Here is a 27,476-nt window from a genome sequence, read left to right as displayed (position 1 = left end):
AAACCTAACCCCTTAGCCTACAATAGCCTTTTTCTCTGTGGGGACCCGGCAAAATGTCCTGATTTTTTTCGATTTCTCCCGGGTTCCACTATCCTTGTGAGGACTTCTGGTCCCCACAAAGATACTAAGAAACACACACACACACACCGTCTAAACCCAATAATAGTGTTTTGTTGAGATCTCCTGATCCTGTGCCAGATCTCGTACGCCTGGGTGACTCATCCTCCCAAATGTAATTGGATGTTCTAATTGGGTTAGCCAGATAAAGGGGGAGCTGTGCTGCAGATTCTGGGAATGTGGTATGTGCTTAGCTCGGCGCAGAGATGAGCTGTGAGACTCGACAAATCCTGTATTGTAAAGGTTGCTGATAGGATATTATTATCAGATGGTGAAAGGAACTACACAGTTGAAGTGCTGCGGCTCTAGGACAAACTACACTCCCTCACGCTTGCTACGCAGATGTGGATATTTGGTTTACTTTCCTTGTAGCCAGCACTGGTGTGTTTACATCAGATATCGTTGTGATAGTGTTGAATACTAACTTCCACCTACATCAAATGTTCACTTTTTCTCCCATTTCACATCAATGCATGTCTAGGGGAAGATTCTACTTAACGTGGAAGTTAGGATTTGCCCCATAAAGGCTAACAGGGTAGACAGTGGCTCATGGTTTGGTTCCCCCTCTGTGTGTGTTGGTGGGCGTAGGGGGTGTTGTAATACTTCTGTGTCAACCCAGCCGATCATGTGATCCTGTTCTGCAGTCGACCGTACAGTCCCAGCAGTCACTTTAGCCCTGCAGAGCATGCAAAATTAACCATTTATCTTTCTCTATCCCCCCCCACCACCAACCCACACACACAATAGCAGCTCAGCTGTGGCTCTATGCTCTACATCCCCTCCCCCTGCCACTGTTTGGAAGTCACAAGTCATTGTCACTGCTGGTTTTGACACTTCAGTATTGTTACATTCATGTATCCCAGAGCCACATACCTCAAACTCTATATAATGTTCTGGTGTCCCTGATGTGATTTTGTGGTGGTGGAGCTATATTGCCTTGCCGTAGGTCTGCATCAGTTAGCTACGTGCAGCTGAGGAGAATGGTACATGCATTATTGGACAGCCTGTATTTCTCCCTCTAAAAGCATACTAACATCACAGTGGTGTAGGCAGGCTACATGGAACCCATGTGTATTGGAAGGAAGATAGCGTGATTGCTCAAGATCTTGCCATAAATTCCTGTGGTTGTTACCTCGGTCTTAGTTCCTCCCTCTTCCCTGTTGAGCCCGATGATGATATTGTTCTAATGCCACTTCTGCCACCTGGTGGTCATTGGGTGTAAGTGACTAAAAGCTCCGCTCTGGTTAGAAGTTACCCCCTGGGCACAGTTCTGCGATCAGCTCAACCTCACCACTAGAGGGGAAATCAGAGTTTGTCTTCAATGTTAAATGTATTCGTTCTTGGTGCTTGTGCTACTTTGCACAAGCACCAAGAACGAATACATAACTAATACACTACGTGTAAAACTGACCTTAAATCAGTGCTTAGCTGCATCTCACTTCATCCTATCCCTATTCAGATTGCAGTGGCAGGTAGGAGAGTGGGTAAAGGTAGTGATATTGAGCTCCCTATTATCTGTGTATTGTAGTTCTACTGCCTGTGTGTTGTAGTTCTACTGTCTGTTTTGTAGTACTACTGTCTGTGTTGTAGTTCTGGTAGTCTCCCTAATGTGTGTGTGTTGTATTTCTACTGTCTGTGTGTTGTAGGTCTACTGTCTGTTTTGTAGTTCAACTGTCTGCGTCTTGTAGTTCTGATAGACTCCCTACTGTCTGTGTTTTGTAGTTCTGGCAGTATGGGGAGTGGGTGGAGGTGGTGATCGATGACAGGCTACCGGTGAAGGATGGGAAGCTACTCTTTGTCCACTCTGCCGAGGGAGGAGAGTTCTGGAGCGCCCTGCTGGAGAAAGCCTACGCCAAGTAAGGCGGGATGAGGGATGGGAGGAGTTTAGAAAAAGGAGAGAAGAGGGTGGTTAGAAGGATTGTATACATGGGCTTTGCATTTATTTCACTCTGTATATGTTGGTATGGGTTATGATATCTGTAAGTCTTTCTGAATAAGAGCGTCTGCTAAATGACCAAAATGTAAATACAAATGATGTGAAATGATATGTCTATATGCATACGTCCTGTGTGTGTATATTGTACAGAAATTTCTGTTTTTAAATAGTCTTGTGATACAGAATTGTCCGCCCTCGTTACAGGCTGCATGGCTGTTACGAGGCCCTGTCGGGAGGCAGCACGTCAGAGGGTTTTGAGGACTTCACAGGAGGGGTAACGGAGATGTATGAGCTGAGGAAAGCGCCCTCTGACCTCTACAGTATCATCAGCCGGGCCGTGGAGAGAGGATCGCTGCTGGGCTGCTCCATAGACGTCAGTACTCAGATTTGTTACCTTAATTTGTTCGATTATGTCATAGAAAACACTGCCTATTTTAATAAGCTTAAACGCGGTGCTAAGAACCAGGATGTTTCGCAGACGTCATCATTTTCACAGACTTTGCCATATCATGTCCCTGACTGGAACATGTAACAGTGTGTCAAGAGTCCCTGTGTGTGTATCCTCTCAAATCAAATCAAGTCAACGGATGTCACATGCACTAGGATGCAGCAGGTGTAAACAGCACAGTGAAACGCTTACTCGGACTCTGTCTTCTGTCCCCAGATCACCGGCAGTCAGGACATGGAGGCCGTGACCTTTAAGAAGCTGGTGAAAGGTCACGCCTACTCAGTGACCGGGGTCGACGAGGTGAGCCAATGACTGCTCTGGTTCGAGTGGCCAATTCCCCCAATTGCATCATGTGTTAGTGGAGTTCCGGGAACAGACGGACACAAAAGACAGCATTAAAAGGAATACAAACGTCTCTACCTTTACCTGTACATCAACCACATTGATTGAATTGACAGAAGGGTGGCCATTTCCCCAGCTACGATACATCTGTCTAATGCAGTATCCCTCTCCATCAGGTGGCGTACAGGGGGAATATGACCAAACTGGTCCGCATCCGCAACCCCTGGGGAGAGATAGAGTGGACGGGTGCCTGGAGTGACAAGTAAGAGAAGGAAACACTGCTATCCACCTCTCATGTTGCCTATCATATAACTAGTGAGAGTGGTTTTATCCTGCAGGTGTCATATTACATATCATACTGTGTAACTAGTGAGAATGGTTTTCTGTCCCTATTGATATGGAATACAGTCGGTAATGTATTTTAATTGGCGAATATTTTAGCTCCAGAGAGTGGGAGAGTGTGGACCGGTCAGTCAGAGGGCGACTCCAGAACCGCAGTGAGGACGGAGAGTTCTGGTGAGTGTGTATTTGTGTCACCAAGTCTGATGGCCTCTGGGTACGATACTTGAGAGAATGTGTGAGTTATTGCGTCATATACACGACAGACTGTCCCTTCCTCTCCCCTTCCCAATCCCCTGCCTTGCACCTCTCGCTCTCTAAATCCCTCCTCTCAGGATGTCCTTCAGCGACTTCCTGCGTGAGTTTACGCGTCTGGAGATCTGTAACCTCACAGCAGACGCCCTGGAGGCCAACCAGCAGAAGAAGTGGAGCTCAGCCGTCTACCAGGGGGAGTGGAGGAGGGGCAGCACGGCCGGGGGCTGCAGGAACTTCCCTGGTAAGGAGGGAGGGAGGATATAAAGAAGTGGTACACAGTTGATTAGAAAATGTCTTCTGATAACTCCCCCCCCCCCCCCACCACACAATACTTAGCCACATTCTGGATCAACCCACAATTCAAGATCGACTTGCAGCACCCCGACACAGCCGGCCAATCAGATTGCAGCTTCCTGGTGGCACTGATGCAGAAGGACCGGAGAAAGAAACGCAAGGAGGGCAAGGACATGGAGACCATCGGATTTGCCATTTACGAGGTGTTGAGGTGTAATATGTATGAATATGCCTAGATCAATTCTTCTCTATCTCCTTTCAGTGTGTGTTAAACAACAGTGGGTGATACTGAAATCCTAATTCTACTCTCACTTACTCCAGGCTATAGTAAATGGTTCAACTAAACTCAAATATATTTCACACACGGGCCTCACATAGACAACTGCATGCTCGACTTCAATTCCTAGTATTATATCTTAAGGGTGTAGAGTAACAGTAATATATTATTCACCAGTGTCCCCTGGGAATAGCGTCACAAATTCATTTTCTATGGAAATCTCTACAGAACTCAACTTCCGTTGGGTTGTACATTTCCTATACTATCCTATGGTAGCAAAGGGTCACTAACAAATATGTTCAACCTTTTATTCAAATAACTTCTGTCCAACTCCTAACGTTTTATTCCACCATTGGGCAATTACCTAATAAAAAACCCTATACAGGCCTTTGCAGACACGGTGAGCATCAGCTTGGTTTTATTTGAGTCAGCCGTGTAATGATAATGGTGTAGGTGCCCTATGTTAGCCTTTCCTACCTATTATCTAACTTGCAATAATGTCAGTGGGTGTTGTATCAGATTGAACTCTATTTCCTCCACTGTCTTCTCATATGCCCATAAAACAAAAGGTCCTCCACCAATTCCACTTAAAAGGCTCCTTAACTAGCCTTCTACAAGTAATTATAGGTTGTGTTTCAACTAATACAAGATATGTTGAGGGTTTTACTAGTTCCTCAGGGTGTAGGGTAATATACCTCTTATAGGTATTATCTTTATCATACCCTCCTTTTCTTATACAATGAACTCCTTCCTGTCCCTCACTTCCAAAAATACCTTTCTTATACTATTCCAATGTCATGCCTTTATCTACATGCTGTTCCTCATCCTCCTCTTATATCAAAAATCCACTTATAACAGCTCTCAGTCCTCAGACCAAATAACCAATTCTCGATTTGTTTATCTCCCCACCCACTGCACATTTCACTCACACCAAACAAACACATAAGGACAGACGACAGTTTATTTCTATCTTCCAGGTGCCCCATAGGTTATCGCCTGTTTCAGAACTTTCACGCTAGATACAGCTTCTGCTCCCTAACTACTTTTGAGTACCCTTCCGGAAGTTACCCCAGCACCCCCTACACGCAAGAAGGCGAGCTACTGTTCTTAATACATATAACGTATAACACACATTGACATACAACAATTACCACACATTCATTGACTTATACAGGCACATTTTTAGGTTCCTTTGTTTTTATAATTACAAGAGGGAGGCGGCGCTTTTACATACCAGCGAAACACTGGACACCCACCTCATTTAAATCACGGACTTCGATATAACAGGTGTCTGCTTACCTTACAATTTGGTGATCAGAGAAGGTGGTTCAGGTTCCGTGCAGTGGCGTTGCACTCACTCCCTCCTGGCAAGCTCGCCAAATGTTGACTCCGTTTTTCTGTGCTCCGTTTTTTACTTAACAAATAAGGAACACTCAAAATGTGCACAATTTAAAAAAAATCTAAATACAGCTGTAGACAGAAGATCAAACATCACACATACAACTGATGTCTCTCCTGAGTTCTGCAAAATAGGAAAAGTCCAAGTTGCTTTTATCATGCTTGTAGTCAACCCCCTGTGATGGAACTGCCTTAGTCATTACCTTCTACTCATGAGACCAAGCCCATGCATCCACAGCTATACAAACATAGTTTCAGTGTTATGTAAAGGCTCAGCAGTAAATGTCCCCAAATTGATTTATAGTGGTATGTCTGACTAGTCTCTTATCTCTTTCACCCCAATTTGACTCCAACAGAGGCAAGAGACGTTTTCTTCTTTTTCCATATTTTGCAAGGCAGTAGAATTGACTGTATGTTTCTATCTAACTCTTGTCTTTCTGTGTCTTTCTACAGGTTCCTAATGAGGTATGTATTTTCTGCTGGCCAGTACTATTTTACATTGGGTTGTGATGTAACTGCGTAATAAATTAAACACTTGTTGGACAGCATAACTGTATTTGAGAGATATTTAGTGCATTAAAAATCTGTTGGAGAGTGCATTAAAACCTCTTAGGGATCCCTTCACCCCCATTCCCGCTTGAATCCCGGTAATGGGATTGATTTGACAACATCCAGTGAAATTGCAGCGTGCCAAATTCAAAAACAGAAATACTCATAATAAAAATTCACAAAATATACGTGTGTAATACATTTTTTAAAAAGCTTAACTTGTTGTTAATCCAGCCACCATGTCAGATTTTTAAAAAGGCTTTACGGCGAAAGCAAACCATGCGATTATCTGAGGACAGCACCCCGCATACAAACACATACAAATCATATTGCAACCAGCCAGGTGCGACACAAAAGTCAGAAATAACGATATAATTCATGCCTTACCTTTGAAGATCTTCTGTTGGCACTCCAAAATGTCCCAGAAACATCACAAATGTTCCTTTTGTTCGATAAATTCCTTCTTTATATCCCCAAAATGTCCATTTATTTAAATCCGTTTGATTCAGAAATACACCGGTTCCAACACGCCCAACATGACTACAAAGTATCTAATAAGTTACCTGTAAACTTGGTCCAAACATTTCAAACAATGTTCCTAATCCAAATTTATGTATCCTAAAACCTAAATAATCAAAAAAAATTAAGACGGGATAAACAGTGTTCAATACCGGACAAAAACAAAGTGAAGCACGTTCCAGTTCGCACGCTCCAAAAGACTTGAGTCCCTTTGTGTGACACATGGAAAGGAAAGGAATACTTCTTCATTTCTCAAAGGAAAAACATCAACCAATTTCTAAAGACTGTTGACATCTAGTGGAAGCCATAGGAACTGCAAGCATATTTCTATTAAAAAAGGATTACCATAGAAATCTAATGGAAAACACATTGAGCTCCAAACTTTTTTTCCCCTGGTTGGATTGTGCTCAGGGTTTCGCCTGCCAAATCAGTTCTGTTATACTCATAGACATTATTCAAACAGTTCTAGAAACGTCAGAGTGTTTTCTATCTACTAATAATATGCATATCCTAGCTTCTGGGCCTGAGTAGCAAGCAGTTTACTTTGGGCATAGTTTTCATCCGGATGTGAAAATACTGCCCCCTAGCCCAAAGAGGTTTTAAGAACCTGTTGGACAGTGCATTAAGAACCTGATGGACAGTGCATTAAGAACCTGTTGGACAGTGCATTAAGAACCTGATGGACAGTGCATTAAGAACCTGTTGGACAGTGCATTAAAAACCTGTTGGACAGTGAATTAAGAAACTGTTGGACAGTGCATTAAGAAACTGTTGGACAGTGCATTAAGAACCTGTTGGATAGTGCATTAAGAACCTGTTGGACAGTGCATTAAAAACCTGTTGGACAGTGCATTAAAAACCTGTTGGACAGTGCATTAAAAACCTATTGGACAGTGCATTAAAAACCTGTTGGACAGTGCATTAAGAACCTGTTGGACAGTGCATTAAAAACCTGTTGGACAGTGCATTAAGAACCTGTTGGACAGTGCATTAAAAACCTGTTGGACAGTGCATTAAGAACCGGTTGGACAGTGCATTAAAAACCTGTTGGACAGTGCATTAAGAACCTGTTGGAGAGTGCATTAAAATATGTTGGACAGTGCATTAAAAACCTGTTGGACAGTGCATTAAAAACCTGTTGGACAGTGCATTAAGAACCTGTTGGACAGGGCATTAAAAACCTTTTGGACAGTGCATTAAGAACCTGTTGGACAGTGTGTCATAGCTGAAGTGGAATGTAGCCAAAAGGCCTATATTGACCTGCATGTCTCAAAGGTCAATGAAGCTTGTGCTTAGGCTCACAGCCAATTGTCTCATATGGAGATGCATGGTAGCATTCTCCTAATTTCTATGGTAGCATAGACATAAATTCAGGGATTAGAGGTCAGGGGTGCTTTCCATTTGTCTCTGTCCTCTCAGTATGCGGGCGGGACAGGGGTTAGAGGTCAAGGGTTAGAGGTCATTAAACAAATTCACACACAGAGCATTCCCTTCTCTCCATCCTATCAGTACATGGGTTAGGTTCACCTAGTTTAACTAACTCACTCATACTGCATTCCCCTGCCCTCTGTCCTTAGTATATGGGCAGATCAGGGGTTAGAGGTCAGGGGTTAGTGAGTTCATTTTCCCCCTGCTCTCCCTGTCCTCTCAGTACGTGGGTAGATCAGGCATCCACCTGAAGAGAGATTTCTTCCTGACGCACGGTTCCAGCGCCCGCTCTGAGCTCTTCATCAACCTGAGAGAGGTGAGCTCTCGCTTCAAGCTGCCCGCCGGGGAGTACATCATCGTCCCTTCCACCTTCGAACCCCAGAAGGAGGGAGACTTTGTCCTTAGGGTTTTCTCTGAGAAACCAGCTAACTCAGAGTGAGTAATATGGAAACAGAGTGGTGAACAGGACATATGAGGAGATTATGGACGATAGAAAGGCAATTCATTTAATGTAAGGACATTGATAATAGTGTTCTTTTCTGTCTGTGTTAGGGAGCTGGATGATGACGTCACAGCTGAACTTCCTGCAGAGGTGAGGGGAAGAGACAAGGGCTGAAATGGCACCCTGTTCCCTATATAGTGTGTTACGTTTGACTAGGGCTCTGGTCAAAAGTAGTGCACTGTGTGGGGAATAGGGTTCCATTTCAGATGCAGACCATGGAGAATCCTGTTTGATTAACAAGCCCATACTGTAACATGCCAACACCAGTACTACCAACAAGAAAGAAGAGTTGACATTCCTCTGTATCTCTGTTTCAGTCGCAGCTGGACGAAAGCCAGATTGACGCTGGCTTCAAGAGTCTGTTCAGACAGCTGGCTGGGGAGGTGAGGAGACTCGGGAGGGGAAGTGAGGGGACAGCAGGGCGAATGGGCTGATGGGAACTGTAGTATTTCCTCATGTTCTGTTTCTGTGTCTACAGGACATGGAGATCAGTGCCACAGAGCTGCAGACCATACTCAACAGGATCATCAGCAAGCGTGAGTCCCTAGGAATAGAATTAGAACATAGTATTGTGCTTTATACAGCGCATTCGGAAAGTATTCAGACCTCTTGACTCTTTCCACATTTTGTTACGTTACAGCCTTACTCTAAAATTATTTATTTTTTTCTCCTCACAAATCTACACAAAATATCCCATAATGACAAAGCAAAAACAGTTGTTTTTTTTTGTGCACTTTTATTATAAATCCAAAATAATCGGAAAAATCACATTTACAGACATTCAGAGACTTGTCCTGAAACCACTCCTGTGTTGTCTTGGCTGTGTGCTTAGGGTTGTTGTCCTGTTGGAAGGTGAACCTTCGCTCCAGTCTAAGGTCCTGAGCGCTCTGGAGCATGCTTTCATCAAGGATCTCTCTGTACTTTGCTCTGTCCATCTTTCCCTCGATCCTGACTAGTCTTCCAGTCCCTGCCGCTAAAAAACATCCCCACAGCGTGATGCGGCCACCACCATACTTCACTGTAGGTGTAGTGCCAGGTTTCCTCTAGACGTGATGCTTGGCATTCATGCCAAAGAGTTCAATCTTGATTTCATCAGACCAGAGAATCGTGCTTCTCATGGTCTGAGAGTATTTAGGTATTTAACTCCAAGAAGGCTGTCATGTGCCTTTTACTGAGGAGTGGCTTCTACCTGGCCACTCTACCATAAAGGCCTGATTGGTGGAGTGCTGAAGAGATGATTGTCCTGCAAGGTTCTCCCATCTCCACAGAGGCACTCTGGAGCTCTGTCAGAGTGACCATTTGGTTCTTGGTCACCTCCCTGACCAAGGTCCTTCTTCCCCGATTGCTCAGTTTGGCCGGGCAGCCAGCTCTAGGAAGAGTCTTGGTGGTTCCAAACTTCTTCCTTTTAAGAATGATGTAGGCCACTGTGTTCTTGGGGACTTTGGTACTCTTCTACAGATCCGTGCCTTGACACAATCCTGTCTCGGAGCTCTATGGACAATTCCTTCGACCTCATGGCTTGGTTTTTGCTCTGACATGCACTGTCAACTGTGGGACCTTATATAGACATATATCTTTCCAAATAATGTCCAACCAATTACGTGTACCACAGGTGGACAACAATCAAGTTGTAGAAACATCTCAAGGATGATCAATGGAAACAGGATGCGCCTGAGCTCAATTTAGAGTCTAATAGCAAAAGGTCTGAATACTTACGTTTTTTATTTAACCTTTATTTAACTAGTGAAGGTATTTTTTTAGGCAAGGTATTTAAAAAAAACACATTTGCAAATAATTTATAGAAACGTCTGAATACGTTCCGAATGCACTGTATCTCTGTATATGTGAGCCAACTCAACATCTTTCACAATCCTTCGAACGGAGACCCACACTGTCGGTCCTTCCAGGCAGATTTGGATTTTACAGATGCGCATAAATCTCTTTTTCTCTGTCTCTCTGTCTCTCACACACACACACACACACACACACACACACACACACACACACAGACAAAGATCTGAAGACAGATGGATTTGGACCAGAAGCTTGTCGCACTATGATCAACCTGATGGACGTATCCTTGGTGTACTTCAATCAATTCTTTATACAGTACTAGTCCCATCTGTCTGGTCTTTCGGCATCTGTCTGGTCTCTCTCTCTGGTCTCTCTCTGTGACTGTCTGTATAAACAGGGTTCCTTGACCGTGTCCTTCAGACTGATGGTAGTGGTAAACTGGGACTGGCAGAGTTCCACGTGCTGTGGGAGAAGATTAAACGATACCTGGTGAGCCGAGCTGAAAATCCTGTTCTCCTATTCACTTGCTTCATTCGCTTGAACTGAGCCTTCACTCTCATCATTAGTTCCTTGTCCAGTCTCCGTAGAGCATTTGCACTCGTTTCCCTCTCAATCTCTGTCCCTCTCTCCCTCTCTCTCTCTCTCTCTCTCTCTCTCTCTCTCTCTCTCTCTCTCTCTCTCTCTCTCTCTCTCTCTCTCTCTCTCTCTCTCTCTCTCTCTCTCCAACCCTCCACCAGACTGTATTCCGTCAGTTTGACCTGGACAAGTCAGGCACCATGAGTTCCTATGAGATGAGGATGGCTCTGGAGGCGGCAGGTCCAGTAGCTCTTTCCCTTAAACCTTAATCTGTTTGTTTTTTCTTCTGTAGTGCATCATCGCTACTTTTATTTAGCCACAGTACGGACACCTGGCGAACCGACAATAACTGAAAATAGAAATGCATACGTTTGACCCATTGTTCCCTATGAAAGCATATCTGGTGGGTTTAAACCCATTTGAAATGGTTCCTGCCTTTGTCAATTTTCTGTCTGTGTGATCAGGCTTCAAGCTGACCAACCACCTGTTCCAGCTGATCATTCTGCGCTACACTGAGGCCGACCTGACAGTTGACTTTGACAACTTTGTTACCTGCCTGGTTAGGCTGGAGACCATGTTCAGTGAGTACAGTCAAATCAAATCACATTTTATTGGTAACATACACATGGCTAGCAGATGTTTAATGCGAGTGTAGCGAAATGCTTGTGCTTCTAGTTGTGACAGTGCAATGCAGTAATATCTAACAAGTAATCTAACAATTCCCCAAAAACTACCTACTACACACAAATCTAAAGGGGTGAATGAGAATATTTACATATAAATATATGGATGAGTGATGGCCGAGTGGCATAGGCAAGGTGCAGTAGATGGTATAAAATACAGTATATACATGTGATATGAGTAATGTAAGATATGTAAACATTATTAAAGTGGCATTATTTAAAGTGGCATTGTTTAAAGTGACTCGTGATCCATTTATTAAAGTGGCCAGTGATAGTTATAGCTGTTTAGCAGTCTGATGGCCTTGAGATAGAAGCTGTTTTTCAGTCACTTGGTCCCAGCTTTGATGCACCTGTACTGACCTCGCCTTCTGGATGATAGCGGGGTGAACAGGTAGTGGCTCAGGTGGTTGTTGTCCTTGATGATCTTTTTTTCCTTCCTGTGACATCGGGTGCTGTAGGTGTCATGGAGGGCAGGTAGTTTGCCCCCGGAGATGCGTTGTGCAGACCGCACCACCCTACGGAGAGCCTTGTGGTTGAGGGCGGTGCAGTTGCCAAACCAGGCTGTGATACAGCCCGACAGGATGCTCTCGATTATGCATCTGTAAAAGTTTGTCATGGTTTTGAGTGCCAAGCCAAATTTATTTAGCCCCCTGAGGTTCACCACACTGTCTGTGTGGGTGGACCACTTCAGTTTGTCTGTGATTTGTATGCTGAGGAACTTAAAACTTTCCACCTTCTCCACTGCTGTCTCTTCGATGTGGATAGGGGGTTGCTCCCTCTGCTGTTTCCTGAAGTCCACGATCATCTCCTTTGTTTTGTAGACATTGAGTGAGAGGTTGTTTTCCTGACACCACATCCCAAGTGCCCACACCTCCTTCCTGTAGACTGTCTCATCGTTGTTGGTAATAAAGCGGTAATAAAGCGGCACAACATCTCTACTTCATTGACCTTCAACACTGGGGCCCCACCAGGGAGGGTGCTCAGCCCCCTCCAATAGTCCATGTTCACCGACGACTGCGTGGCCGACCATGCACGCCTCCAACTCAATCATCAAGTTTGCAGATGACAATACTGTTGTGTCATCTGCAAACTTGATGATTGAGTTGGAGGCGTGCATGGTCGGCCACGCAGTCGTCGGTGAACATGGACTATTGGAGGGGGCTGAGCACCCTCCCTGGTGGGGCCCCAGTGTTGAAGGTCAATGAAGTAGAGATGTTGTTTCCTACCTTCACGACCTGGGAGCAGCCCGTCAGAAAGTCCAGGACCCAATTGCACAGGGCGGGGTTGAGACCCAGGGTGTCCAGCTTGATGATGAGCTTGGAGGGTACTAGGATGTTGAATGGTGAGCTGTAGTCAATGAACAGCATTCTTACATAGGTAATCCTCTTCTCCAGATGGAATATGGCAGTGTGCAGTGTGATGGCTATTTCATCGTCTGTGGACCTATTAGGGCAGTATGCAAACTGAAGTGAGTCTTGGGTGGCCGGTATGGTGGATGTGATATGATTCTTGACCAGTCTCTCAAAGAACTTCATGATGACAGAAGTGAGTGCTACGGGGTGCTACTAGTCATTTACCTCTTCCTGTACCCTTCTTGGGTACAGGAACAATAGTGGCCATTTTGAAGCATGTGGGGACAGCAGACTGGGATAGGGAGTGATTAAATATGTCCGTCAATACACCAGCCAGCTGATCTGCGCATGCTCTGAGGACGCGGCTAGGGATGCCGTCTGGGCCAGTAGCCTTGCGAGGGTAAACACTTTTAAATGTTTTACTCATGTTGGCCACGGAGAAGGAGAGAGGGGGTGCAGTCCTTGTTAGCGGGCCACGATGGTGGCACTGTATTATCCTCAAAGCGGGCAAAGAAGGTGTTTAGTTTGTGTGGAAGCGTGATGTCAGTGTCCGTGACGAGGCTGGTTTTCTTTTTGTAGTCCGTGAGACTACATCTTGTGTCTGAGCCGTTGAATTGCGACACTACTTTGTCCCTGTACCGGCATTTCACTTGTTTGATTGCCTTGTGGAAGGAAAAATGTCAATGTTTATATTCGTCCATATTCCCAGACCTCCATGGTTAAATACGTTGGTTCGCGCTTTCAGTTTTGCGCAAATGCCGCCATCCATCCATGGTTTCTGGTTAGGGTAGGTTTTAATAGTCACAGTAGATACAACATCTCCAATGCACTTCCTTATAAACTCACTCACCGAGTCAACTTATAGATAGATGATATTCATCATCCATACGATATCCTTGCATAAGGTATATTTTACACTGATGTTTCAGATTGGCTAATGATGTATGATCTTGATCCAAATGTTCAGAATAGTGAATGTCATATTCGTATGGGTGCTTTACATTTTCAACTGACTTTCGTAACACTACTGTACCTACAGAAACCTTCAAGACGATGGACGCAGATTCTGATGGAGTCATAGAACTCAACTTCTTCCAGGTCTGATCTCACATTTCTATCTCTCTGTTACGTTTCTGTTGTTGTTCAGTTGATCGGAGTATAAGAGTGTTGTCTCAGTCATAGCTTAGCCTACACAGTTGAAAGGGGTTCCTTGTTATGTGATTCTTATGTCGCTATTCATAATGAGCAAAGTTCTGATGATGTAAAAGTCAAATCAAATCATATCAAATGGTATTAGTCACATGCGCCGAATACAACAGGTGCAGACCTTACAGTGAAATGCTGACTTACGTGCCCCTAACCAACAAGTCAGTTTAAAAAAAAATACAGATAAGAATAAGAAATAAAAGTAACAAGTAATTAAAATTAAAGAGCAGCAGTAAAATAACAATAGCGAGACTATATACAGGGGGGTACCGGTACCGGCACAGAGTCAATGTGCGGGGGCACCGGTTAGTTGAGGTAATATGTACATGTAGGTAGAGTTATTAAAGTGACTATGTGCTCTCTCTCCCCCTCCTCTGTACTCTCTCGCTGCATATCTCTCTACCTCTCCTCCTCCTCTCTGTCTACAGTGGATCACCCTGACCATGTTTGCCTAAAGATGATGGACTCACTGATGTTATTGCACCAGACTACACTAATGTAATTTCAGAAGTGCCTTTCTCTGGCTCTTCCTCTCTGCACTGCAGGGATCCATGGATAAAAATTTAAAAAAAAACTTGAGTAATGTTTACAACATTTAATATGGGGATCATGTGCCAAGACATTGCCTGTTACCTTAGAAACAGAGGGAGACAACTCTACTCACATGGCGCCACAACATAGAGGAAGACGGCAGGGAATTTTGATACTGCCTCCTATTGGATAGGAAGAAAACTTCCTAAAGTTTTTGTTTTACATCTTGTGCCAATTTTCACAATTGCCTTGTCATATTTTCAACGTTCCTTTTGGAAGCCATTTTGTGACCTGTGTTTCAGGAATAGGCAATGGGGGTGTTGGCATGGAGTTTGGGTCAAAAGGATTTTCTCTGCTGAGAAAGAAGGCAAAGTGCTATTGTAATTTGGAAGTACTTCATCATCCTTAGAGGATTGAATCACCGGCATGACAATTTGTTTTAGAAGTCTGTATATGTCAGTACTTTTCAGTGGGAAAACCCCCACAATATCATTGTAATGCCACATACTCAAAACTTGATATCCTCATTTTTAATGAATGCCAAAGACACTTCAAGGATATCCCAGCTTTTTATTTAAAAAAAAGGTTTAGTGTTCCAAGGGGAACATGAAACTAGCCACTGGGCACAGACGTCAAGTCAACATCTATTCAACGTCATTTCATTGAAATGACATGGGAACAACATTGATTCAACCAGTGTGTGCCCAGTGGCTATTTGTATTTTAGTATTTGTGATGTAGGTTATAAGCGATGACTGATTTTTGATTGGAATAGCAGGCATCAACCTGATCGCATGTAATGTCAGATGTATTCATGGATGGAGGAGGGTAAAGTACAGTTGGAGACATTTTGCCAAATTGACTGAGGGAAACAGTATGATTCTTATTGCCATGACATTCAATTCTATAGTTACCATTTTTCTGTGTAGATTGATAATAATTTGTCTTATATGCATTATGCAATCACGACTGTTGTTTACAGTGCACACTCTGGAATTGTGTTATGCTCGCTCTTATTATGGAATTATGTACCTTTTCCATTTCTATCTATACAAAACTTCAATAAACTTTTCCGGAACACAATTATATTCATGTGGATATGTCATAATTTGGGTTTTGAGCAAAGCTAACATCTCTTCCAAAAATCAATATCAGACTCATGGAATGTGTCCCATTGTAAATGTATAAACCCACAAAGAATACTCCCAAGTTTCTTCCTCAAACTTTTCTGAACTTATAATTCACACAAGTGAGCATTAGAGGGGGAAAAAGGCGAAGCGAGAGGATTTACTTCGCCCACAATTTGTCTGTGTGATAAATAGACCCAAGTGGGGAGGTCTATGTGTAACGCTCAATGAGTGAGTGTGTGTGTGGAGTCAGGAGCAGAGAGCAAAGGATGCGGGGAAAAAAACACTTTAATGTCCAAAATCAAAAGATCAAAATAGTATTTACCCAACACAGGCGTAACTATAAAACAAATAGTACCCTTTTGGTAAAATACTAGGACAGCGAAAAAACCCAACACAAATACTAACACCTCTCACAATACAGTAGAACAAGCCCGCACAAACAGAAGCGGGCTAAACAAACTTAAATAACCCCACCCTAACAACCAAACAAGGAACAGGTGAAACCAATTAGACAAAAACAAACGAACACAGAACAAAGGATCGGTGGCAGCTAGTAGACCGGCGACGACCGCCGAGCGCCACCCGAACTAGAAGGGGAGCCAACATCGGTAATATTCGTGACACTATGAGAGTGTGTTGATTTACATTAAGCGTATTTGATCGAATAGAAGTTTCATAATGTTTCAGCTGTTACAAATGTACTGATGTAAGTGATGGCATTCAGGCCACTTTGAGAAAAACTACTGTTCACATGCGTATATGCCCTCTCATTGGCTAGAATGGTCCCACCTGATCTCACCTCCTCCCGTCTGCCTTCCATCTTTGAGAACATTTATTTCCATTGTTAGAGCGGTCATTTGACTATCTTGTCACTATAAATAGACAATCTTCGATATCATTAACCAATAAATCCTCCAATCGACTTGATCACATGAATAAATACAAAACTTTAGTAAGCACATTCATATTTAAAAAAGAACAAGAGCAAAAATAACACTATGTCAACAACTAATGTACATTAGACAGGATACATACGTTAAAAGACATGTACAGCAGATCCATAGCTTTCTCATTGTTAAGTTAAATCAAGACATTTACACATTCAGCTCAATATTAAGTTAATATTATCAACTTATAATAGACAATAATAATAACGATAAACATTTTTGAGAGCCTGTAGAGTCGCGCATGACAGGAATGTACACCATCGTCTTGAAAATGGGAAGAATGTTTTAAAAAGAGGGACTGTGAGCGTGAGAGGTCAGCCAGTAAGTGACTGTTCCACACAGCTCTCAGAGCAGGCAACCTTGTGTCAAAAGCAGGTCTTTGGGTTTCATAACTTCAAGGCGGTCGGTTTCTACTGATCCAGAGTCAGTTTTACCATAGAAATTGAATTCCTAGAATCGGTTTTGCACCTCAGACCAAGGCAATTTCACTTACACTTCATTGGTACACACAAAATGGCCGCCAGTCCACCCATTGTCTTAAATGGGATTCCCATTGTAGGGATTCTATTTCGATGAGTTCGGTGGTTGGTTCCATTCGTTCATTTAGGCGTTGGTGTTGTTGTATTCCATGCGGGTGACCATGGTAGAGATCAGTTTCTCCAGCTGGATGGCGCGGTGCTGGCCTGTCTCAAGGACTTCCTCATGGTTGGCCTTCTCCTCACTGTCGTAGTCCATCACAGCCCTGTTGGTTATCAGGGATAGGGCGAACATACGCATGCCGCAGTGACGCGCCGCAATCACCTCGTGAGCCGTGCTCATGCCTGAGAGAGAGGGAGAGAAAGAACGTTAGAGCAGTATAGACATAGGGAAAATATGTTTGATAACCGCGTCAGTTATGTTTCCTCAATATAAGAGAAGATTTTGAGTTCAATATGTCAAATGCAATGAACGGAGCATTGTGACGGTCTTGTGATTAAGACTCGGGGAAGGCACGGTGGAGATGAGACTTACCGACAGCGTCAGCTCCCAGTTTGTGCAGCATGCGACACTCCGCGATGGTCTCGAATGAGGGCCCGCCCAGGACGCAGTATACACCCTCGCGCAGGAAGTCACCGTAGCCTAGTTCCTGTCCCACATCCACAGCCAGCTGCTGCAGCTCTCTGTCGTACGCGTCCGACATACAGGGGAACCGCACACCGAACCTAGGAAAGTGAGAGAGCGAGGGAGGCAGGGAGAGATGGTTACACCTCAATGCCACAAAACTAGAGATGCACGATATATAGGTAAGCATATGGGAATGGGCCGATATTAGCTAAAAATGCCAACATTGGAATGTCTAGCTTAACGCCGATGTGCAAAACCAATGTCAAAGCTGACGTGCATACCTATACAACGTAGGTAGATGACGTGCATACCTATACAACGTAGGTAGATGACGTGCATACCTATATAACGGGTAGTTGATGCATACGTGCATACATACTATATAGGTAGTTGACGTGCATACCTATATAACGTAGATGACGTGCATACCTATACAACGTAGGTAATGACGTGCATACCTATACAACGTAGATGACGTGCATACCTATACATAGGTAGTTGACATACCTATATAACGTAGGTAGATGACGTGCATACCTATACAACGTAGGTAGATGACGTAATGACGCCACGAAAAATACAGCGCTACACGTGCAACACGGCGTTCCTAACCGAGCCCGCAATGTCTGCCGTGTGGATCTATTTTGGTGTTTCGAAGGAAGATAGCAAAAAGGCCATCTGCAACATTTGTGCTGCTGTTATTTCCCGAGGAGGGGAGAAAGGAAATCTTTCAATACCACAAAACTAATTACTCATTTGAAAGTGCATCACCCCCCAGACGTTCAGCGACTACTAAAGCTGAATAAAAACAAAAGTGCACACTACCAACAACTAAACAAGTTCCAGTCGAGCAGTCATTTGAAAGAGCAAGAACATTTCAGCGAGACAACTCAAAGGCGAAATCCATTAATGCCAAGATAATGGAATTCATTGCCCTTGACAGTCAACCGTTCTCTGTCGTGGATGATGTTAGCTTCCCCCGGCTGGTTAAGCACCTCGAGCCCCGGTACACACTACCAAGTAGCCACTATTTTTCAGATGTTGCCCTACCAGAGTTACACAGTATTGTTGACACTCACCTCCATCAGCTACTTGCAATGAGCGTCACTCTTATTAGCTTCACTACTGACATTTGGACGAGCGATGTCAGCCCCATGAGCATGCAGAGTCTGACAGCACAGTGAGTCAATGAGGATTTCGTACTGAGCAAAGCCGTATTGCATGCTCAAGAATGTCCTGGTTGTCTACCTCTGTTGTCATTTCAATGGCATTTGAGAACATGTTTGAAACTTGGAATCATGAACACACTCCTAGCTCCATTTGACCAACTGACTCGAGAAAAAAGCTCATCAACTACGTCTGCAGCAGACATGATGTCATGGCATTGAAACGCCTGCTCAACAAAATTGCAGACAGACCGTGGGATGCAAACTTGAAAAAAATACTCTACTAGAGGCTGTGAACAAGCGATGAGGTGTCATTCTCTCTGAGCCTCTTCACTGTGTCGCCACCATGCTCGATGCTAGGTACAAGGACCGCTACTTCGACGCAGACAAGAAACTGGGTTTACGTGAAATGTTACATACACAGCTGGACAAGATGTAAACAGACACAGTGACAGAGCCCACCGAGGAAGAGAGGCCACAGACGGACAGATTGAGCTGAAACTTCACTGCTTGACATGTATGATGAAATCATGGTTGAGAATAAAACGACAGAACAAACTAACAACGAAACAGCACAGCAAGTGAAAGAAATAAGTTTTGATTATGTTTTACTGTTAATGGGGACATACGTGAATGCCAACAAAATAACTTTTTGGTTAGTGTATGTGTGTGTTTCAACTATTTAACTGTACTAGAATGCTTAAAAGGCCACTAAAGTGTTAAATATCGGTTATCGGTATCGGGTTTTTTGGCAAGGAAAATATTGGATATCAGTATCGGCCAAAAATATCATATCAGTGTATCCCTACACATAACTATCGTGAGCGTAAAGTTAAACAAAATTCTCTCTGTCATGCACACGCACACACACTTGCCAAGCCTACCTGTCGTCGTTTGCTCCAGCAAGTGGGTTGCTGCCAGCAAAGCCGGGCATGTTGATGTGGTCTTTCATGATCATGATGTCTCCCACTTTGAAGTCCTGGTTGAGACCGCCAGCAGCGTTGGTCAGCATGACCGTCTCTACACCCAGCAAGCTGAAGATACGCATAGGCAGGGTGATCTGGAACACGCATACATTCCCAGTCAAACGTTTGGACACACCTACTCATTCAAGGGTTTTTCATTATTTGGAATCATGTAGTAACCAAAGAAAAGTGTGAAACAAATCAATATATATTTTAGATTCTTCAAAGTAGCCACCCTTGCACACTCAACACACCTCTCTCAACTAGCTTCGCCTGGAATGCTTTTCCAACAGTCTTGAAGGAGTTCCCACATATGCTGAGCACTTGTTGGATGCTTTTTCTTCACTCTGCGGTACAACTCATCCCAAATCGTCTCAATTGGGTTGAGGTCGGGTGATCGTGGAGGCCAGGTCATCTGATGCAGCACTCCATCACTCTCCTTCTTGGTCAAATAGCCCTTACACATCCTGGAGGTGTGTTGTGTGATTGTCCTGTTGAAAAACAAATGATAGTCCCACTAAGCACATACCAGATGGGAAGGCGTATCACTGCAGAATGCTGTTGTAGCAATGCTGTTTTTTTTTAAATCACTAACAGTGTCACCAGCAAAGCAACCCCACACCATCACATCTCCTTCTCCATGCTTCACGGTGGGAACTACGCATGCAGAGATAATCTGTTCATCTACTTTGCGTCTCACAAAGGACAGATTTCCACTGGTCTAATGTCCATTGCTCGTGTTTCTTGGCCCAAGCAAGTCTCTACTTCTTATCGGTGTCCGTGGTTTCTTTGTACTAATTTGACCATGAAGGCCTGATTCACGCAGTCTCCTCTGAACAGTTGATGTTGAGATGTGTCTGTTACTTGAACTCTGAAGCATTTATTTGGGCTGCAATTTCTGAGGCTGGTAACTCTAATGCACTTATCCTTTGCAGCAGAGGTAACTCTGGGTCTTCCTTTCCTGTGGCAGTCCTCATGAGAGCCAGTTTCATCATAGCGCTGGATGGTTTTTACGATTGCACTTGAAGAAACTTTCAGAGTTCTTGATATTTCCCGCATTGACTGACTATGTCATAAAGTAATGATGGACTATCGTTTCTCTTTGTTCATTTGAGCTGGTCTTGCCATAAAATGGACTTGGTCTTTTACCAAATAGGGCTATCTTCTATATACCACCCCTACTTTGTCACAACACAACTGATTGGTTCAAACGCAATAAGATAAAGAAATTCCACAAATGTACGTTTAACAAGGCACACCTCTAAATTGAAATGCATTCCAGGTGACTACCTCATGAAGCTGATTGACAGAAGGCCAAGAGTGTGCAAAGCTGTCATCAAGGCAAAGGGTGGCTACTATCATGAATCTCAAATATAACATATTTGGATTTGTTTTTTGGTTACTCCATGATTCCATAGGTGTTATTTCATACTTTTGATGTCTTCACTATTATTCTACAATGTAGAAAATATTAAAAATAAAGAAAAATCGTTGAATGAGTAGGTGTGTATAAACTTTTGACTGGTACTATACATGGTCAATATATCACAAATACACTGGTATTACAATATACAGCTAAAATGTGGATATTCTAATATAGGCGAGTTCAGTGGTTCCCAAACCTTTTAAAGTCCCGTACCCCTTCAAACATTCAACCAGCGCACTCAATTGTTGTTTTGCCACCATTGTAAGTCTGCCACACACACCGTAAGATACATTTATTAAACATAAGAGTGAGTTTGAGTTTGTCACTTCCCACGAGCCGGGTTGTGACAACGAGCTCTTATAGGACCAGGGCACAAACAATAATCTTCAATAATTTTGCTCGTTATTTAGCCATCTCACATATAAAACCTCATTTGTTAATCGAAAATGTTGAATAATTTACCACGGGTTAATGAGAAGGGTGTGCATGAAAGGATGCAGATAACTCTGCAATGTTGGGTTGTATTGGAGAGAGTCTCAGTCTTTAATAATTTTCCACACAGTCAGTGCCTTTATTTTGTTTTCATGCTAGTGAGGGCCGAGAAAGGACTCTCACGTAGGTACGTGGTTGCTAAGTGCATCAATGTCTTAACAGCGCGATTTGACAAGGCAAGAAACTCTGAGCGCAGCCCTATCCAGAAATCTGGCAGTGGCTTCTGATTAAATTCAATTTTCACAAAGCCGCTTGTTGCAATTTCGATGAGGCTCTCTTGTTCAGATATCGGTAAGTGGACTGGAGGCAGGGCATGAAAGGGATAACGAATCCAGTTGTTTGTGTCATCCCTTTCAGGAAAGTACCTGCACAATTGCGCACCCAACTCACTCCGGTGCTTTCCTATATCACATTTGACATTGTCCATAATCTTGAGTGTATTTGCACAAAGAAAAAATCATACAACGATGGAAAGACCAATGTGGTGTCCTTGTCAATGCAGATAGAGAAAAGCTCCAACTTCTTAATCATAGCCTCAATTTTGTCCCGCACATTGAATATAGTTGCGGAGAGTCCCTGTTAAACATCACCCAAATCGGCTAGTGGTGTGAGAAACTCGTCATCATGCAAGCGGTCAAGACAAGTGAAAATTATGGTCAGTAAAGAAAACTAAAGCTTGTCTCTCAATTAACAAAAAAAAAGTGTCGATACTTTGCCCCTTGACAACCAGCGCATGTCAGTATGTTGTAAAAGCGTTACATGGTCTCTGCCCATATCGTACCCACTACCCTCTGTAGCGCCTTACGGTCAGATGCCGAGCAGTTGCCATACCAGGCGGTGATGCAACCGGTCAGGATGCTCTCGATGGTGCAGCTGTAGAACTTTTTGAGGATCTGGGGACCCATGACAAATCTTTTCAGTCTCCTGAGGGGGAAAAGGTTTTGTCGTGCCCTCTTCATGAATGTCTTTTTTTTTTTTGACCATGATAGATAGTTGGTGATGTGGACACCAAGGAACTTGAAACTCTCGACCCACTCCACTACAGCCCCGTTGACGTTAATAGGGGCTAATTGAGTACACGTCCTGGTAGTCCATCTGGCCCTGCGGCTTTGTGAATGTTAACTTGATTAAAGGTCTTGCTCACATCGGCTACCGAGACCGTTATTACACAGTCATCCAGAACAGCTGGTGCTGTTGCTTTCCTCGAAGCGAGCATAAAAGGTATTTAGCTCGTCTGGTAGGCTCGTGTCACTGGAAAGCTCGCGTTTGGGTTTTCCTTTCTAGTCCGTAATAGTTTTCAAGCACTGCCACATCGGACGAGTGTCAGAGCCGCTGTTGTAGGATTCAATCTTAAACCTGTATTTATGCTTTACTTGCTTGATAGTTCATCTGAGGGCATAGCGGGATTTCTTACAGGCATCCGGATTAGTGTCCTGCTCCTTGAAAGCATCAGCTCTAGCCTTTAGCTCTATGAGGATGTTGCCTGTAATCCATGGCCTCTGGTTGGGATATGTACGTACGGTCACTGTGGGGACGTCGTTGTCGATGCACTTATTGATGAAGCCGAAGACTCCTCAATGCCATTGGATGAATTCCGGAACATATTCCAGTCTGTGCTAGCAAAACAGTCCTGTAGCGTAGCATCCGCATCATCTGACCACTTCCATATTGAGTGAGTCACTACTGGTACTTCCTGCTTTTGTTTTTGCTTGTAAGCAGGAATCTGGAGAATAGAGTTATGGTCATATTTGCCAAATGAAGGGTGGGGGAGAGCTTTGTATGCATCTCTGTATGTAGAGTAAAGGTGGTCTAGAGTTTTTTCCCTCTGGTTGCACATGTGACATGCTGGTAAAAATTTGGTAAAACTGATTTAAGTTTGCCTGCATTAAAGTCCCCGGCCACTAGGAGCACGACTTCTAGAGCTGTGCCAGGCCCGCCACGTCTTTTGACTCATCCAGCTGTAAAAGCATAGAATTCACTGGCTTGTATGCGAAGCAGTAATTGTTTCAAAACATCTCCTGCCATGTCACTGATGCGTCGTGAAACAGTGTTGTTTGATGAAGACATTGTATAGTTTTTAAGGGCCTTTTCCCCCAGCATTGTCCCAGCCATATCCGCGGCAGCAGGAAGAATTAAGTCCTCCACAATAGTATGGGGCTTGCCTGTCCTAGCCACTCGGTAGCTCACCATATAAGATGCTTCTAGCCCTTTCTTATTAATGGTATCTGTTGCTTTTATACATGTCTTACTACTCGAAAGTCGTCTTTATTTTCACTCCAAAACCTCCGGTGGCTTATTTTTCAAATGGTTGTGTTTCGTTTCTAAATGTCTGCGCAAGAGTGAAGGTTTCCCGCGAGAAAGTAACGGTTAATGTGATTGGATGTTAATTATTTGACTAGGATGCCTGTATTTGACATTGTTTTGTTATTTCACTGAACACTCGATGGTTTCATTTTATTTTTTTGGCAGTGAAATGAGGCTATACAGGGAAGAATAAAAAAATTACCCAAATGTATAGCCCCGTTTGAAAATATAAATGTACTGTTTAAAAATGTGAAGAGAAATAAATAAATATATATATATTTTTTTTTTTTGATGTACCCCAGTTTGGGAATACCTGGGCTCGTTGATTTAATACTATGTGTTTTTATTCTCTTTACTTCTATGTATGGTATATTTAATATTTTACCTGAGTATTTGACTGACGCATCTTGTTGTCAAAAAAGGCATAATAATAAATCCATTTTCTCTACCTATCATTTAAAGTAATCCAGAAGAACACCATATATGTCTGAATCCTACAGTTTCTACGTGGTATGTTGGTAGACAGACATACCTTCTGGATGGAGTATCCCTCGTACAGGTGGAAGCGTCCCTGCATGCACACGCATGGCCTTCCCTTCAGCGTCCCAAACACCAAGCGTCCAGCATGGCCATGCACTGGAACATGCAACAACCAATTAGAATGCACTGACGACGCACAGCAACCAATCAGAAAACATCTTATAGAACCACACTTAGAAGAAAAAGGTGATTTCTATGGAGAACCCTTTTGGAATCAAAAAGGGTTCTACTTGGAACCAAAAAGGGTTCTCCTATGGGGACAGCCAAATAACTCTTTTGGAACCCTTTTTTTCCTAAGAGTGCAGCTGTTTTTCATAGGCTATAATCTGAGCCCAGAATTCTCCCTGGTTAGGTAACATGGCCAACGTAGACCCCATATACCTTGCCCTGTACATCTGCAATGCAGATTCACCAAATAAGAAAACAAGTAGACAGATATACACTACTACTACTACATGCCTGTGCTCTGGGGGAAGTTGGGGATGTCCTTGTAGTTGAATGCCACTTGGTCTTTCAGCATGTCAGCCAGTCCTCCCATTCCTGAACCACACACGATGCCAACCACGGGGCGAACGGAGGTCTGGGCCAATAGCCAGTCTGCTGTGGCCTTGCAGTCCTCGAAGCTGTACCTGAAACTCACAGAAATAAGACAGATAGACGTTAGAATATAATTTACTTATAGTAATACTTTATAATAAAACAAATGGATGTCGTGGTCAATGCGATCACGACACATAGCTGATGTGCCACGGGGTGTTTCAGAGTGTCTATGGGAAGTTGAAGTGTGTGTGTGTCCTTATTAAACATATGTTTTCTGAGCAATAATCTAAGTCTGTGTGTTAATGAGCATGAGCCTCCATAGTGTCGAATCTCCCAAGGACACAAACACAGACACACATACATACACACACACACACACACATTCCATCAGTCACACTGGAGTCATTCTTCTCCTCCGCCTTTCACAAAGGTCAACACACACACACAGCCCATAGTTTTAGCCCATTATAACACGCTACTGTTCAAGCCTATATCAGTTTGTTATGTTATCTGAGTATCAACTTTGACCTTAAACACACACCCATTTCTAAGAACCATCATATTATGAAAACACGTCCATATGGTGTTATTGTACACTGTGCTACATCATATAGCCTAACCATAACCATGAATCTGAGCCCACCTCATATGAGGCTTTTGCCTACATAGCCTCTCTCAAGTGAAGTTACATTACTAAATCGTCAAACACCTGCGTACAGAATAACTGTGAATAAAAGTGTAAGACACACACATTATTTCATCAAATATTATGCTACAATATAAGAGTAAATTGACTATTATAACAATTTATTATAGCCTACAGTAGGGTTTATTTTTATTTATTTATTTTCAGGCGCGCAACTATTAAGATTCCCACATCTGTTTTGTATAATAGAAAATCCTGTTAGGCAGGCAAGTTTCTGCCGCGACCTCACCTGCTATTCAGCGTAAACAGAGTTTTTTTGAACGGGAGGATATTTTTTTTCTTATTCGATAATATGATTTCAACTATCATTTAATCTCAATGAAAATATCAAATTCTTTCTGCTTCTCCAATCGCATGTGACTCGTCCGATCCACACAAATCCATTTCTGGTATTTCATCCACACATTACTATATCCTCCACTTGCACAGCTGACCATGTGTGGTAGACCTACAGTAGCACCATATTGAATAAAAGTTGCGGATGGGTACTGTTAGTAAATACAATGATATAATGATGCAATTGCCTGTTAGGCTACGCACTTGCCCGCATAACAATGTGAGAAGCACGTCCAGAACATGAAAGGAATTAATGAAATTTAGCTAATAGTTTATGCTACTCACCCGGTGCTTGAGTCTGGAAACATGCTGAAGTAATGTAATGTCTCTTGAATCCTCTCAAATGCAGCGATTTATCAATTAGCTTAATGTAACTGCAGCAGATAGACTTGTTTGGCGGCAAAACGTCAAGCGGAAAAAAAATCCTTACAAATGTAAACTTAAAATAAATACATTAAAAGTGATAGGCCTATTTATAATAATGTTATATCGTTTAAACGGTCAAAATCTTCAGTTGAAAACCGTTGAGTTGTTTTGTAGCCTTTCAGTTAACTGTTAAAATGCTTTGGCGCTCGATTCGCTGATCAGTGTTTAGTCAGCGGCGTAGTTATACACGGAGCCCCTCTATGTTATCCCTCCCCCTGAGTGACGCAAAAAAGATCCCGAGGTTTGGATTGGTCTGCACAGCACACCTCCTTTAAACTGTGCAATTTTGGACAGAAATAATGCACTGTGACTGGTGGAAATATGTGGTACATCAGTTTGAGTTTATTCTAGGGCAAATCCCGAGACGCCTCTTCAGAATGGTCAGCACATCAGACGCTTCAAATAAATATTTATCAACAATGGGGTGTAGCCTAGAGCCTAGGCTACTGATTGTACCACGCCTATTTCATACGAACCGTCTACTGTTGATCACTTGAAAAAGCGAAAGTTAAAAACAAAAACGTATCTGGCTTATTTTTCAGCATTTTATGTATCGACAAGATATAATATGATGATGGGGATTCACACAAGGAAGTGACTTAACAGCCTGGACATGAATTATGCTTTTGTTTTGAATATCACCCGTGACTCGATATACTTCTCTCATCACAACCCACCGATGATGATTATTGCATTATTTGGGTAATAGGCACCGACACACTCAAAGAAAACACATGGAAGCGCGCGCAAAACCCATGTAAAAATGTTGCAACCTGATCTTTGGCAGAAATTAGCAGACAGAGAAAAGTAGCTCAATATTTTTTAAATCTTTGGATCTACCAGTTCTTC

The 27,476-nt window shown here is 43.1% G+C and overlaps 2 protein-coding genes across 2 annotated transcripts in view; one reads left to right on the top strand and one right to left on the bottom strand.

The window, feature by feature from the left end:
- Positions 1 to 15,628, top strand: part of LOC135516177 (calpain-1 catalytic subunit-like) — a 41,716-nt gene extending 26,088 nt beyond the window's left edge. Inside the window, exons 5-22 of the mRNA XM_064940274.1 lie at positions 1,840 to 1,973; positions 2,258 to 2,426; positions 2,718 to 2,801; positions 3,020 to 3,105; positions 3,285 to 3,359; positions 3,518 to 3,678; positions 3,774 to 3,934; positions 5,860 to 5,871; positions 8,126 to 8,337; positions 8,455 to 8,494; positions 8,722 to 8,787; positions 8,883 to 8,940; positions 10,414 to 10,478; positions 10,619 to 10,687; positions 10,936 to 11,014; positions 11,239 to 11,355; positions 13,849 to 13,907; positions 14,444 to 15,628. Of these exons, the coding sequence (XP_064796346.1) occupies positions 1,840 to 1,973; positions 2,258 to 2,426; positions 2,718 to 2,801; positions 3,020 to 3,105; positions 3,285 to 3,359; positions 3,518 to 3,678; positions 3,774 to 3,934; positions 5,860 to 5,871; positions 8,126 to 8,337; positions 8,455 to 8,494; positions 8,722 to 8,787; positions 8,883 to 8,940; positions 10,414 to 10,478; positions 10,619 to 10,687; positions 10,936 to 11,014; positions 11,239 to 11,355; positions 13,849 to 13,907; positions 14,444 to 14,470 (1,674 nt within the window). The 3' untranslated portion in view covers positions 14,471 to 15,628. The remainder of the gene's footprint in view (positions 1 to 1,839; positions 1,974 to 2,257; positions 2,427 to 2,717; positions 2,802 to 3,019; positions 3,106 to 3,284; positions 3,360 to 3,517; positions 3,679 to 3,773; positions 3,935 to 5,859; positions 5,872 to 8,125; positions 8,338 to 8,454; positions 8,495 to 8,721; positions 8,788 to 8,882; positions 8,941 to 10,413; positions 10,479 to 10,618; positions 10,688 to 10,935; positions 11,015 to 11,238; positions 11,356 to 13,848; positions 13,908 to 14,443) is intronic.
- On the bottom strand, positions 14,587 to 26,806 carry LOC135516176 (purine nucleoside phosphorylase-like). The gene is made up of 6 exons (XM_064940273.1): positions 26,487 to 26,806; positions 25,079 to 25,248; positions 24,612 to 24,715; positions 19,777 to 19,952; positions 17,634 to 17,824; positions 14,587 to 17,443 (listed from the first exon to the last, which is right to left on the bottom strand). The coding sequence occupies exons 1-6, from the start codon at positions 26,507 to 26,509 to the stop codon at positions 17,226 to 17,228; spliced, it is 882 nt and encodes a 293-aa protein (XP_064796345.1). The 5' UTR covers positions 26,510 to 26,806; the 3' UTR covers positions 14,587 to 17,225.
- Between the last annotated feature and the right edge of the window lie 670 nt (positions 26,807 to 27,476).

The sequence above is a fragment of the Oncorhynchus masou genome, chromosome 27, assembly GCF_036934945.1.
Source record: "Oncorhynchus masou masou isolate Uvic2021 chromosome 27, UVic_Omas_1.1, whole genome shotgun sequence".
Classification (NCBI taxonomy): Eukaryota; Metazoa; Chordata; class Actinopteri; order Salmoniformes; family Salmonidae; genus Oncorhynchus; species Oncorhynchus masou.
The sequence above is the reverse complement of the archived record's forward strand: the minus strand, read 5'-3'. Positions and strand labels throughout refer to the sequence as shown.

Coding starts and splice junctions, on each gene's coding strand:
- LOC135516176 (XM_064940273.1), bottom strand. CDS start 26,509: ATGTTTCCAGACTCAAGCACCGG. Junction 25,249..26,486: donor TTTCCAGACTCAAGCACCGG/GTGAGTAGCATA, acceptor TGTGAGTTTCAG/GTACAGCTTCGAGGACTGCA. Junction 19,953..24,611: donor AGGGATACTCCATCCAGAAG/GTATGTCTGTCT, acceptor TGCGTGTTCCAG/ATCACCCTGCCTATGCGTAT.